The sequence below is a fragment of the Procambarus clarkii genome, chromosome 74 (genome assembly GCF_040958095.1).
Source record: "Procambarus clarkii isolate CNS0578487 chromosome 74, FALCON_Pclarkii_2.0, whole genome shotgun sequence".
NCBI lineage: Eukaryota > Metazoa > Arthropoda > Malacostraca > Decapoda > Cambaridae > Procambarus > Procambarus clarkii.
This window is the reverse complement of record NC_091223.1, coordinates 22,804,209-22,819,483: the sequence shown is the minus strand read 5'-3', so window position 1 is coordinate 22,819,483 and position 15,275 is coordinate 22,804,209. Positions and strand designations below refer to the sequence as shown.

At 48.2% G+C, this 15,275-nt stretch overlaps 2 protein-coding genes across 2 annotated transcripts; one reads left to right on the top strand and one right to left on the bottom strand.

Annotated features, from left to right (window-relative positions):
* The first annotated feature begins 8,062 nt into the window (after positions 1–8,062).
* On the top strand, positions 8,063–10,567 carry LOC138356847 (fap1 adhesin-like). Its single transcript, XM_069313190.1, has one exon. It carries the CDS (start codon positions 8,063–8,065, stop codon positions 10,565–10,567), a length of 2,505 nt encoding a protein of 834 aa, XP_069169291.1.
* Positions 10,568–12,687: 2,120 nt separating this feature from the next.
* Positions 12,688–14,196, bottom strand: LOC138356846 (uncharacterized PPE family protein PPE21-like). The gene has a single exon (XM_069313189.1). It carries the CDS (start codon positions 14,194–14,196, stop codon positions 12,688–12,690), a length of 1,509 nt encoding a protein of 502 aa, XP_069169290.1.
* Positions 14,197–15,275: the final 1,079 nt, after the last annotated feature.

Here is a 15,275-nt window from a genome sequence, read left to right as displayed (position 1 = left end):
CGGTCATATTTAATAATATATGTCTACAGGAAAGACTGCTACCAAAATATACTAATATATATATATATATATATATATATATATATATATATATATATATATATATATATATATATATATATATATATATATATATATATATATATATATATATATATATATATACTATTCAGTGAACATTTGCAGATAGAGATAGTGTGTAAAGAGAAAGTGATTAGAAAGGAGTCACCAGCCTCTGACCAGATCTCCTCAGAGAATAGATAAATCTACTTAGAAAGGGAAAATGTTTTAGGTGCAAAACTTGACTTCAACAACAAAAATGCTATGACCTGTACTGTCCAGAATTTCAGGTGAAAGGCACAAAACTCTGCAGAAAGAGTGGCGACCAGGATGAATGGCTTTAGAGGAGAGTCAGATCATTTTGTGGACCCATAAGAAAGAGGTTACAAACGGTGGAACAGAGGGAATTCCTGGTACGGGAACTGACAGAACGAAACATACATAAGGGCCTGACGGCTGAGTAGACAGCGCTCGGGATTCGTAGTCTTAGGCTCAGAGGATTGAGCCCCGTATGAAGCGGAAACAAATGAGCAGAGTTTCTTTCACCCTGATGCACCTGCTCACCTAGCAGTAATTAGGTACCTGGGAGTTAGACAGCTGCAACGGGCTGTGCTTCCTGGGTGTGTGTGTGTGTGTGTGTGTGTGTGTGTGTGTGTGTGTGTGTGTGTGTGTGTGTGTGTGTGTGTGTGTGTGTGTGTGTGTGTGTGTGTGTGTGTGTGTGTGTGTGTGTGTGTGTGGAAAAAAAAGTTGATTGATTAACAGTTGAGAGGCAGGCCCAAAGAGCCAGAGCTCAACCCCCGTAACCACAACTAGGTGAGTACAACCCAGAGGCACAACTACCACTGCCCCACACCAAAGCTGCAACAACAACAACAAACTATTACACACAGAGATCACACTAACATGATGCATCAAATGAACAAATCTACAAGGGCCGTGACGAGGATTCGAACCTGCGTCCGGGAGCAACCCAGACGATTAAGGCAGTATCTGGGATGCTCCCGGACGCAGGTTCGAATCCTCATCACGGCCCTTGTGGATTTGTTCAACAACAAACTATGCCCCACACTCAATGGACCTTCCTGGAAAACCTCCCAGTCAAAATATATCAAATCGAGTAACCTCAAACATTTTTGTTAACATAAATGAACTAAAAACAAAGATGAGTAATAAACTACCATTCGTAAATGGCTTCCTCACAGAGGCTAAAACATATTTAACGCTTTCACAGAAACCCACGAGGGAGAAGTCATGGACAATCAGATCTGGATATAAGATCTTTCTCTCTGTCCGTGTCTCGGAGGACTTGGTCTTCCTTTTGACATCCTGTGTCTGGCCTCCTGATCCCTCCGCCTAGATTCTTGATCTAGGCGGAGTCTAGAACATCAAAAGAATATCATTAGCGGCGTATGCAAGGCTGGCTAACATCAGAAACTTGTGAAAGGAGTCATTTAGAACCTTATATATACCACATTTGTAAGACCAATCCTGGAGTATGCAGCCCCAGCATGGGATCCATACCTTGTCTAGCATAAGACGAAGCTGGAGAAAATTCAGAAGTATGCCACTAGACAATCCTAGAGCGGAAAGGGACGAGTTACGATGAAAAGCTATGTGAATTGCACCTCACGTCGCTAAGAGTCAGAAGAGTTCAGGGAGACATGATCACCACATACAAAATTCTCATTGGAATTGACATTGGTAGATAAGGATGGATAATTTAACACAGGTGGAACACACTAATGGGACACAGGTGGACGCTGAGTACACAAATGAGCCACAGAGACATTAGAAAGAACTTTTTCAATGTCAGAGTGGTTAATAAATGCAATTTATTAGAAAGTGATGTGGTGGAGGCTGACTCCATACACAATTTCAAATGTTGATATGATAGAGCCCAGTAGGCTCAGAAGCTCAGGAACCTGTACAACAGTAGATTGACAGTTGAGAGGCGGAACCAAAGAGCCGCAGCTCAACCCCCGCAAGCACAACCAGGTGAGTACAACAAAGATGTGATCGAGTAAATATGTAACATGGAGGAGTAGGTATGTAAATTAGAGAGGACCTTTTATGCTCAGAGTTCCTAAACTACAAATGATGTGGTAGAGGTACTTAGAAAAAAAATAGAGAAAATAAACCCAGTTATTATTCTAATATAGAAACTGCCGGAAACAAAGGTTAAGGAATTCATTGAACAAATAAACAAAATAGTGAACATCTTCGATTGTGTGGTAAAGCCAATACAGATATTGTCTTCCTTGGAGACGTCAGTCTGCACACTAAGATGGAGGTTAGCAATCATAATGTTATACATGGAAGTCAACCTGGAAATGATCAACCACAGGTCAGAGAGCTATTTAGTTTCTGTGACAAATTTTCCCTAAACCAGAAGATTAGAGAGCCAACTAAGAACGAAAATACTCTAGACCTGGAGCCAGATTCACGATAGCACTTACGCATGCACTTACGAACCTGTACATCTTTGGCGGCTTTGTTTCCAATTATTAAACAGTTAATGAGCTTCGAAGCACCAGGAGACTGTTTATAACAATAACAACAGTTGAATGGGAAGTTTTCATGCGTGTAAACTGTTTAATAAATGTAACCAAAGCCGTTAAAAATTGAGAAAAGATGTACACGTTCGTAAGTGCTTGCGTAAGTGCTTTCGTGAATCTGGCCCCTGATCTTTACAAACAACGAAGAAATGATTAGGTACATTATAATTCCAGATACCACATACTCAGATCACAAACTCATTGCAGTGCAAACTAGCATCAGTGCTCTTAATAGATCCAAAAAGCATAATGAAGCAAGAGCGGTTATTCAATTAATTTAATTTAAATTGTCAATCACATTATCGTGGAAATAAACATTTCATTCACTTGGGCACTAGAAGACTCGAACCCTCGACCCCACGAGGATGAGGCAAAAGCTCTACCACTGTACTACGCCGCAGATGACGGCTCTAATAGAGCAGATTACAGAAGCAGCAACCCGCTGTCCATCTGAAATATTATACTTCTCCCAGCCACTGCTTAAGTACACGGCGAGCAGTGATCCACACCCTGGTACACGGCGTGCAGTGATCCACACCCAGGTACACGGCGAGCAGTGATCCACACCCAGGTACACGGCGAGCAGTGATCCACACCCTGGTACACGGCGAGCAGTGATCCACACCCAGGTACACGGCGTGCAGTGATCCACACCCAGGTACACGGCGAGCAGTGATCCACACCCAGGTACACGGCGTGCAGTGATCCACACCCAGGTACACGGCGTGCAGTGATCCACACCCTGGTACACGGCGTGCAGTGATCCACACCCAGGTACACGGCGTGCAGTGATCCACACCCTGGTACACGGCGTGCAGTGATCCACACCCAGGTACACGGCGTGCAGTGATCCACGCCCAGGTACACGGCGTGCAGTGATCCACACCCTGGTACACGGCGAGCAGTGATCCACACCCAGGTACACGGCGAGCAGTGATCCACACCCTGGTACACGGCGAGCAGTGATCCACACCCAGGTACACGGCGAGCAGTGATCCACACCCAGGTACACGGCGAGCAGTGATCCACACCCAGGTACACGGCGAGCAGTGATCCACACCCAGGTACACGGCGAGCAGTGATCCACACCCAGGTACACGGCGAGCAGTGATTCACACCCAGGTACACGGCGAGCAGTGATCCACACCCTGGTACACGGCGAGCAGTGATCCACACCCAGGTACACGGCGAGCAGTGATCCACACCCAGGTACACGGCGAGCAGTGATCCACACCCTGGTACACGGCGAGCAGTGATCCACGCCCAGGTACACGGCGAGCAGTGATCCACACCCAGGTACACGGTGTGCAGTGATCCACACCCAGGTACACGGCGAGCAGTGATCCACACCCAGGTACACGGCGAGCAGTGATCCACACCCTGGTACACGGCGAGCAGTGATCCACACCCAGGTACACGGCGAGCAGTGATCCACACCCAGGTACACTGCGAGCAGTGATCCACACCCAGGTACACGGCGTGCAGTGATCCAGGCCCAGGTACACGGCGTGCAGTGATCCACACCCTGGTACACGGCGTGCAGTGATCCACACCCAGGTACACGGCGAGCAGTGATCCACACCCAGGTACACGGCGAGCAGTGATCCACACCCAGGTACACGGCGTGCAGTGATCCAGGCCCAGGTACACGGTGTGCAGTGATCCACACCCTGGTACACGGCGAGCAGTGATCCACACCCAGGTACACGGCGAGCAGTGATCCACACCCAGGTACACGGCGTGCAGTGATCCACACCCAGGTACACGGCGTGCAGTGATCCACACCCAGGTACACGGCGTGCAGTGATCCACACCCTGGTACACGGCGTGCAGTGATCCACACCCAGGTACACGGCGAGCAGTGATCCACACCCAGGTACACGGCGTGCAGTGATCCACACCCAGGTACACGGCGTGCAGTGATCCACACCCAGGTACACGGCGTGCAGTGATCCACACCCTGGTACACGGCGTGCAGTGATCCACACCCAGGTACACGGCGAGCAGTGATCCACACCCAGGTACACGGCGTGCAGTGATCCACACCCAGGTACACGGCGTGCAGTGATCCACACCCAGGTACACGGCATGCAGTGATCCACGCCCAGGTACACGGCGTGCAGTGATCCACACCCAGGTACACGGCGAGCAGTGATCCACACCCAGGTACACGGCGTGCAGTGATCCACACCCAGGTACACGGCGTGCAGTGATCCACACCCAGGTACACGGCGTGCAGTGATCCACACCCTGGTACACGGCGTGCAGTGATCCACACCCAGGTACACGGCGAGCAGTGATCCACACCCAGGTACACGGCGTGCAGTGATCCACACCCAGGCACACGGCGTGCAGTTATCCACACCCAGGTACACGGCGTGCAGTGATCCACACCCAGGTACACGGCGTGCAGTGATCCACACCCAGGTACACGGCGTGCAGTGATCCACACCCAAGTCATATCATTTATCAACCATACTGGCGCAAAATAACTATTTCATTCATTCATCACACTAAGGCTCCAATACTGGAGCCATGTCTGCGTGGTACAGTGGTAGAGATCTTGCCTCACGCTCGTGGGGTCGAGAGTTCGACTCTCGTATTGCCCAAGTGAATAACATTTAATATTAATAATAAGAGGATTAACTGGAAAAATATAAACGTACGTGTTGTAAACAAGCAATAATAAACAGCGTTAAGTAACAAAACAGCTGCGCAAGTAACAGAACAGCTGCGCAAGGAACAGAACAGCTGCGCAAGGAACAGAACAGCTGCGCAAGGAACAGAACAGCTGCGCAGGGAACAGAACAGCTGCGCAAGTAACAGAACAGCTGCGCAAGTAACAGAACAGCTGCGCAAGGAACAGAACAGCTGCGCAAGGAACAGAACAGCTGCGCAGGGAACAGAACAGCTGCGCAAGTAACAGAACAGCTGCGCAAGTAACAGAACAGCTGCGCAAGGAACAGAACAGCTGCGCAAGGAACAGAACAGCTGCGCAGGGAACAGAACAACTGAGCGCCGAGGCATCAAAAGTCTGCTTGAAACATGTTCCTTGTCGGGAGGCCAGACAGCAGACCAGCTACAAAAAAAAAGAGAACGCAGACGACTCTACAGAAGAAGAAAAATGTTGGAAATGCTTAAGCAGACACCTTATCCCCAATAAAGAAAAATAATCTAAACAAGGAAATTGAAGAAATAGAGCAGACGCTGAAGCAGACGCTGAAGCAGACGCTGAAGCAGTCATACCAGACTGGAGAAATTAAATTGGATCAGAGAGCTAAACAAGGGATCAAAATTAATCCTGAATTGTTCATCACAAATGCGAGATCAACATCATAAACCTCCACCACCATTGGACCTACACTTACAACTGGAGTTTCATACTCAGAGAACAAGAAAGAAATTAGTGAAGTTCATGAAAGACCATTATGAGGCTATGTTTAGCAACCCAATAAAGCAGTCCGTCACCCTAAGGTTTCCCATCGTGAAGAAATTGTCGTACTAGGTGCCCTCTCCTAACCTACCAGAGGACCCAAAACAGAAAACGGGGCAATATGTTAATTTTGTGAACTGCTACCATTTTCTAGTATGATAATTTTTGGCCTTAGGTAAAGTATACGTCAAAATGCTACATACTATTAGGACGATGAATTGAATAAACAATCTAAAAGTTGAAGATCCGAACAGTTTTTTATAGATTACATTCAAACCCTAAACAATATACCTGATATTAAGAAACGCTGTAGATTTGAAAGATATATGGACTACATGCCCATGCACTCAGGCCTAGAATTCAATATTTATAAAGAAATGTAAATTACCAGTGGCACGAGTGTAGCTTGGAGAAAAATTTTGATATAGGGATGATACCAGAAGCACTTAAATCAGCGGATATAGCTCCACTATACAAGGGAGGGAGCAAAACATTGGCTAACAATTATAGACCCGTCGCAGTAACATCATACTTCATAACAGTTTATGAAACAACAATTAGGAATTAAATCTTCAGTTTTATTGAGAATAATGAACTACACAACCAAGGTCAGCTCGGATATACAGAGGGAAGATCCTATCTTACGCAACTACTCGACCACTATGACAACATCACGGAAGCAATAGAAGAAAAGCAAAATGCAGAAGATGTATACACAGGCTTTACAAAGGCTTTTGATAAGCGAGACCATGGATTGATAGCCTATAACATGAGATCAATAGGAATAACAGATAAAGTAGGTCGTTGGGTTTTAAATTTACTGTCAAACTGAATATAAGAAGTAACAGTTAATCAAATCAAAGTAATTCCAATTACAGCGAGAAGCTCTGTACCCAGAGCACTGTCCCTGCAGCACTGCTTTCTCTGTCTTGTATCTGATACAGACAAAAATATGACATAGCATCTTGTCATCCTTTGCAAAAGATATAAAAATCAGCATGAAAATTACTTTTGTAGAAGACACTGAAAACTACAACATAACCAAGCAAATATTGCGTCATCCAGGAAAATGATTGGATGGATTACGAGAACCTTCAAGTCCAGGGATCCCATCACAATGGTTGTACTCTTCAAGTCACTTGAGCAGTCTTGCCTTGAATATTGCTCAGTATTCACTTCCCCCTTCAGAGCAGGAGAGATGGCTGAAATAGAGGGCATACAGAGAACATATACGGCACGCATAGACACGATAAAGCACCTAAATTATTGTGATCGTCTCAAAGCTGTCAAAATGGAGCTCTGGAGACGAGACGAGAGAGGTATCAATGATATATACGTGGAAGATACTAGAAGGTCTGGTCCCAAATTTACACAGTAGAACAACAAGATACTCGAGCGAAAGATACGGCAGGAAATGTAAAATTGAACCCTTGAAGAGTAGAGGTGCCATAGGCACAATCAGCGAATACTTTAAACATTAAAGGTCCGCGGCTGTTCAACAGCCTATCATAAATTTATTCCTGGGACTTCTTCAAGGAGTAATTAAATAAATTTCTGCTAGAAATGCCGGACCATTTGTGTTGTAGTGGATATGTGGGCATGCGGGCAGCTCCAAGCAACAGCCTGTTGGACCAAGTTACCATAAGTCAAGCCTGGCCCCCAGGTCGAACTCGGAGAGAAGAACAACAACTGAAAACCTTACCAGATCTGTATTACGCATCCATCAGTCTCAGGAGACTATGGAGTTGCGCTCTGGTTGTCGGTCTTTAGTGGCCTCTCCAGGGCGTAAAGCCAGGGTAGGTTGATACGGGGGAGAAGCTGTTACCCATGCAGCAGGTCCCCCCTCTCCACGGCGCCGAAAGTCTCCAAGGAAAAGGCAAAAAAGCCAATACGATTGTTCTCTCTAGAGTCTACAGAACTCCACATCTGTAGACTTATAAACTCAGTCACCACATGGTGTCTCTCAGTCCTCACACGGGTCTCTCAGTCCTCACACGGGTCTCTCAGTCATCACATGGGTCTCTCAGTCATCACACGGGTCTCTCAGTCATCACACGGGTCTCTCAGTCCTCACACGGGTCTCTCAGTCATCACACGGGTCTCTCAGTCATCACACGGGTCTCTCAGTCATCACACGGGTCTCTCAGTCCTCACACGGGTCTCTCAGTCCTCACACGGGTCTCTCAGTCATCACACGGGTCTCTCAGTCATCACACGGGTCTCTCAGTCATCACACGGGTCTCTCAGTCATCACACGGGTCTCTCAGTCATCACACGGGTCTCTCAGTCATCACACGGGTCTCTCAGTCATCACACGGGTCTCTCAGTCACCACACGGGTCTCTCAGTCCTCACACGGGTCTCTCAGTCATCACATGGGTCTCTCAGTCATCACACGGGTCTCTCAGTCATCACATGGGTCTCTCAGTCATCACACGGGTCTCTCAGTCCTCACACGGGTCTCTCAGTCATCACATGGGTCTCTCAGTCATCACACGGGTCTCTCAGTCCTCACACGGGTCTCTCAGTCATCACATGGGTCTCTCAGTCCTCACACGGGTCTCTCAGTCCTCACACGGGTCTCTCAGTCATCACATGGGTCTCTCAGTCATCACACGGGTCTCTCAGTCCTCACACGGGTCTCTCAGTCATCACGCGGGTCTCTCAGTCATCACATGGGTCTCTCAGTCATCACACGGGTCTCTCAGTCATCACATGGGTCTCTCAGTCATCACACGGGTCTCTCAGTCATCACACGGGTCTCTCAGTCATCACATGGGTCTCTCAGTCATCACACGGGTCTCTCAGTCATCACATGGGTCTCTCAGTCATCACACGGGTCTCTCAGTCATCACATGGGTCTCTCAGTCATCACACGGGTCTCTCAGTCATCACATGGGTCTCTCAGTCATCACACGGGTCTCTCAGTCCTCACACGGGTCTCTCAGTCCTCACACGGGTCTCTCAGTCATCACATGGGTCTCTCAGTCATCACACGGGTCTCTCAGTCATCACATGGGTCTCTCAGTCATCACACGGGTCTCTCAGTCATCACACGGGTCTCTCAGTCATCACATGGGTCTCTCAGTCATCACACGGGTCTCTCAGTCCTCACACGGGTCTCTCAGTCCTCACACGGGTCTCTCAGTCATCACATGGGTCTCTCAGTCATCACACGGGTCTCTCAGTCATCACACGGGTCTCTCAGTCATCACATGGGTCTCTCAGTCATCACACGGGTCTCTCAGTCATCACACGGGTCTCTCAGTCCTCACACGGGTCTCTCAGTCATCACACAGGTCTCTGAATCATCACACAGGTCTCTCAGTCATCACACGGGTCTCAGTCATCACACGGATCTCTCAGTCATCACACGGATCTCTCAGTCATCACACGGATCTCTCAGTCATCACACGGATCTCTCAGTCATCACACAGGTCTCTCAGTCATCACACGGGTCTCTCGGTCATCACACAGGTCTCTCAGTCATCACACGGGTCTCTGTCATCACATGGGTCTCTCAGTCATCATACGGGTCTCTCAGTCATCACACGGGTCTCAGTCATCACATGGGTCTCTCAGTCATCACATACGTCTCTCAGTTATCACACGAGTCTCTCAGTCATCACACGAGTCTCTTAGTCATCACACAGGTCTCTCAGTCATCACATGGGTCTCTCAGTCATCACACGGGTCTCTCAGTCATCACACGGGTCTCTCAGTCATCACACGGGTCTCAGTCATCACATGGGTCTCTCAGTCATCACATACGTCTCTCAATTATCACACGAGTCTCTCAGTCATCACACGAGTCTCTTAGTCATCACACAGGTCTCTCAGTCATCACATGGATCTCTCAGTCATCACATGGGTCTCTCAGTCATCACACGAGTCTCTCAGTCATCACACGGGTCTCTCAGTCATCACATGGGTCTCTCAGTCATCACATGGGTCTCTCAGTCATCACATGGGTCTCTCACTCATCACATGGGTCTCTCAGTCATCACATGGGTCTCTCAGTCATCACATGGTACTCTCAGTCACCACATGGGTCTCTCTCAGACATCACATGGTACTCTCAGTCATCAAATGGGTCTCTCAGTCATCACATGGGTCTCTCAGTCATCACATGGGTCTCTCAGTCATCACATGGCACTCTCAGTCATCACATGGGTCTCTCAGTCATCACATGGGTCTCTCAGTCATTACGTGGATCTCTCAGTCATCTCATGGGTCTCAAAGTCATCTCATGGGTCTCTGGTCATCACATGGGTCTCGCAGTCATCACACGGGTCTCTCAGTCATCTCATGGGTCTCACAGTCATCTCATGGGTCTCACAGTCATCTCATGGGTCTCACAGTTATCACACGGGTCTCTCAGTCATCACACGGGTCTCTCAGTCATCACACGAGTCTCTCAGTCATCACACGGGTCTCTCAGTCATCACACGGGTCTCTCAGTCATCACATGGGTCTCTCAGTCATCTTATGGGTCTCACAGTCATCACATGGGTCTCTAAGTCATCACATGGGTCTCTCAGTCATCACACGGTGGTGGAGGATGGCAGGGCAGGGTGTGGTGTCCTAATAAGGGAATATACGGAGTTTGGGACTGTGGACAGGATAATTGAACTCCGGCTTAGTAATTATATATCATCCACACAAGCTGAACTGCAGGCCATTCTGGCGTGTTTGGAGGAAGTACGTCATGACGACAAAAATGTTTTTGTATTTGTCGATAGCCGAGGAGCACTGGAGTCCTTAAACAGTCGAGACCCAGTCTTCATGTCTATAGTTGAGGATTGTAAGAGAAGAATAACTGAGATACAGCTGAAAGGTCATAGTGTGAAATTCATGTGGATTCCATCTCATGTTGGAATAGTGCTCAACGAGGTGGCGGATGACTTGGCCAAACGTGCCACATCAAAACCACAAGTTGACATTGAATGTGAATTCACAATGAGACAAATAAGAAGCAAAATCAGAAATATTCAGGCACAGGCAGGAGCGGAGAGGAGAGAGATAATGTATGGGAGAAGTCAAACCATGCAACACTACATGTATGTGAGTCAAAACACCCATTTCACTTATGGTAAAAGGAGAAATGCTTGGAGTGACTCTGTGTACATGCGGCTCAGGCTTGGGTACAAATATTACTGGGAATATGGGATAGTTGTTCATGATAATGACACGAAGTGTAAACTATGTGGTATGTTAAGGTCTCACACCCTGGCCCATTATGTTCTTGATTGTCCGTTGATTAATGTATATAGAAACACTGAGATAAGGACTGTTCCTGAACAAATAGCCTGGATGTGTCACAACGGAAAGGTTGATGATATTCTTGAGAGATATAAGAATTTTGCACCAAGATTGTAATATTTTGTTGAATTATCTGCAGGTGTCTTGCAAATTGTCTATACAGTATACCTAGGTCATAAAAGTATTTGTGTGTACGTCTGATAACATACTACTTGTGAGGGAGGAAATGTATATGTTTATCTCTCAGAATGTTTGGTAATATGTTTATTGTTTGTGATGTGTGTATATGTATGTATTAACACGTTGTACTGACTGGGGTGAGAATAGCTTGAGCTACCTCATCCCTTTGTGTGTATTTTACCTCAATAAACTTATTTCAATTTAAATTTAAATTTCAATCACACGGGTCTCTCAGTCATCACACAGGTCTCTCAGTCATCACACAGGTCTCTCAGTCATCACACAGGTCTCTCAGTCATCACACAGGTCTCTCAGTCATCACACAGGTCTCTCAGTCATCACACGGGTCTCTCAGTCATCACACGGGTCTCTCAGTCATCACACGGGTCTCTCAGTCATCACACGGGTCTCTCAGTCATCACACGGGTCTCTCAGTCATCACACGGGTCTCTCAGTCATCATATGGGTCTCTCAGTCATCACATGGGTCTCTCAGTCATCACACGGGTCTCTCAGTCATCACACAGGTCTCTCAGTCATCATATGGGTCTCTCAGTCATCACATGGGTCTCTCAGTCATCACACAGGTCTCTCAGTCATCACATGGGTCTCTCAGTCATCACATAGATCTCTCAGTCATCACATGGGTCTCTCAGTCATCACACAGGTCTCTCAGTCATCATATCGGTCTCTCAGTCATCACATGGGTCTCTCATTCATCACACAGGTCTCTCAGTCATCACATGGGTCTCTCAGTCATCACATAGATCTCTCAGTCATCACATGGGTCTCTCAATCATCACACAGGTCTCTCAGTCATCACATAGGTCTCTCAGTCATCACACAGGTCTCTCAGTCATCACACAGGTCTCTCAGTCATCACACAGGTCTCTCAGTCATCACATGGGTCTCTCAGTCATCACACAAGTCTCTCAGTCATCACATGGGTCTCTCAGTCATCATACAGGTCTCTCAGTCATCACATGGGTCTCTCAGTCATCACATGGGTCTCTCAGTCATCACATGGGTCTCTCAGTCATCACATAGGTCTCTCAGTCATCACATGGGTCTCTCAGTCATCACATGGGTCTCTCAGTCATCACACAGGTCTCTCAGTCATCACATGGGTCTCTCAGTCATCACACAGGTCTCTCAGTCATCACATGGGTCTCTCAGTCATCACATGGGTCTCTCAGTCATCACATGGGTCTCAGTCTCAGCAAGAGACAGCTCTCCCAGCTGCTGGGTAACCAAGAGACAGTCTCCCAGCTGCTGGGTAACCAAGAGACAGTCTCCCAGCTGCTGGGTAACCAAGAGACAGTCTCCCAGCTGCTGGGTAACCAAGAGACAGCTCTCCCAGCTGCTGGGTAACCAAGAGACAGTCTCCCAGCTGCTGGGTAACCAAGAGACAGTCTCCCAGCTGCTGGGTAACCAAGAGACAGTCTCCCAGCTGCTGGGTAACCAAGAGACAGTCTCCCAGCTGCTGGGTAACCAAGAGACAGTCTCCCAGCTGCTGGGTAACCAAGAGACAGTCTCCCAGCTGCTGGGTAACCAAGAGACAGTCTCCCAGCTGCTGGGTAACCAAGAGACAGCTCTCCCAGCTGCTGGGTAACCAAGAGACAGTCTCCCAGCTGCTGGGTAACCAAGAGACAGCTCTCCCAGCTGCTGGGTAACCAAGAGACAGCTCTCCCAGCTGCTGGGTAACCAAGAGACAGTCTCCCAGCTGCTGAGTAACCAAGAGACAGTCTCCCAGCTGCTGGGTAACCAAGAGACAGTCTCCCAGCTGCTGGGTAACCAAGAGACAGTCTCCCAGCTGCTGGGTAACCAAGAGACAGTCTCCCAGCTGCTGGGTAACCAAGAGACAGTCTCCCAGCTGCTGGATAACCAAGAGACAGTCTCCCAGCTGCTGGGTAACCAAGAGACAGTCTCCCAGCTGCTGGGTAACCAAGAGACAGTCTCCCAGCTGCTGGGTAACCAAGAGACAGCTCTCCCAGCTGCTGGGTAACCAAGAGACAGTCTCCCAGCTGCTGGGTAACCAAGAGACAGCTCTCCCAGCTGCTGGGTAACCAAGAGACAGCTCTCCCAGCTGCTGGGTAACCAAGAGACAGTCTCCCAGCTGCTGAGTAACCAAGAGACAGTCTCTCAGCTGCTGGGTAACCAAGAGACAGTCTCCCAGCTGCTGGGTAACCAAGAGACAGTCTCCCAGCTGCTGGGTAACCAAGAGACAGTCTCCCAGCTGCTGGGTAACCAAGAGACAGCTCTCCCAGCTGCTGGGTAACCAAGAGACAGTCTCCCAGCTGCTGGGTAACCAAGAGACAGTCTCCCAGCTGCTGGGTAACCAAGAGACAGCTCTCCCAGTTGCTGGGTAACCAAGAGACAGCTCTCCCAGCTGCTGGGTAACCAAGAGACAGTCTCCCAGCTGCTGAGTAACCAAGAGACAGTCTCCCAGCTGCTGGGTAACCAAGAGACAGTCTCCCAGCTGCTGGGTAACCAAGAGACAGTCTCCCAGCTGCTGGGTAACCAACAGACAGTCTCCCAGCTGCTGGATAACCAAGAGACAGTCTCCCAGCTGCTGGGTAACCAAGAGACAGTCTCCCAGCTGCTGGGTAACCAAGAGACAGTCTCCCAGCTGCTGGGTATAGTCCAAGTGGTTGGGTGCCACTCCTGCATTTCGTCCTCATATCCCAGATTTTAGCCTGACTGCCCATCACTTCCAAGTGAATGTGAAAAAATCGCGGAATTTAGAGATAACACCATCAATAGTGTCCTAGAAATATGTAAGTACTTCATTCATAATGATGTGCTGCCCGAAATCTTAGCGAAGTATCCAAAATTTGCTTACTGTAGGTAATGCATGCACATGACTGTAAAGCTGCCGCCCAGTTGGGTGGGTGTGGAGCACATGACTGTAAAGCTGCCGCCCAGTTGGGTGGGTGTGGAGCACATGACTGTAAAGCTGCCGCCCAGTTGGGTGGGTGTGGAGCACATGACTGTAAAGCTGCCGCCCAGTTGGGTGGGTGTGGAGCACATGACTGTAAAGCTGCCGCCCAGTTGGGTGGGTGTGGAGCACATGACTGTAAAGCTGCCGCCCAGTTGGGTGGGTGTGGAGCACATGACTGTAAAGCTGCCGCCCAGTTGGGTGGGTGTGGAGCACATGACTGTAAAGCTGCCGCCCAGTTGGGTGGGTGTGGAGCACATGACTGTAAAGCTGCCGCCCAGTTGGGTGGGTGTGGAGCACATGACTGTAAAGCTGCCGCCCAGTTGGGTGGGTGTGGAGCACATGACTGTAAAGCTGCCGCCCAGTTGGGTGGGTGTGGAGCACATGACTGTAAAGCTGCCGCCCAGTTGGGTGAGTGTGGAGCACATGACTGTAAAGCTGCCGCCCAGTTGGGTGGGTGTGGAGCACATGACTGTAAAGCTGCCGCCCAGTTGGGTGGGTGTGCAGCACATGACTGTAAAGCTGCCGCCCAGTTGGGTGGGTGTGGAGCACATGACTGTAAAGCTGCCGCCCAGTTGGGTGGGTGTGGAGCAAGACTAGTAACTGTGTGACTCACTATAGATGTAAAGTGCCTTGTATAGTGACTGTTGTGAGCCTCTTGTTGATCACTTATAACACAAAAGATTATTGATGTGTGTATTTGTGTGGGTGATTAAATATGTATGTGTATGTGTATGTATATATGTATACGTATATATATATATATATATATATATATATATATATATATATATATATTTTTTTTTTTTTTTTTTTTTTTTTTTTTTTTTTTTTTTTTTTTTTTTTTTT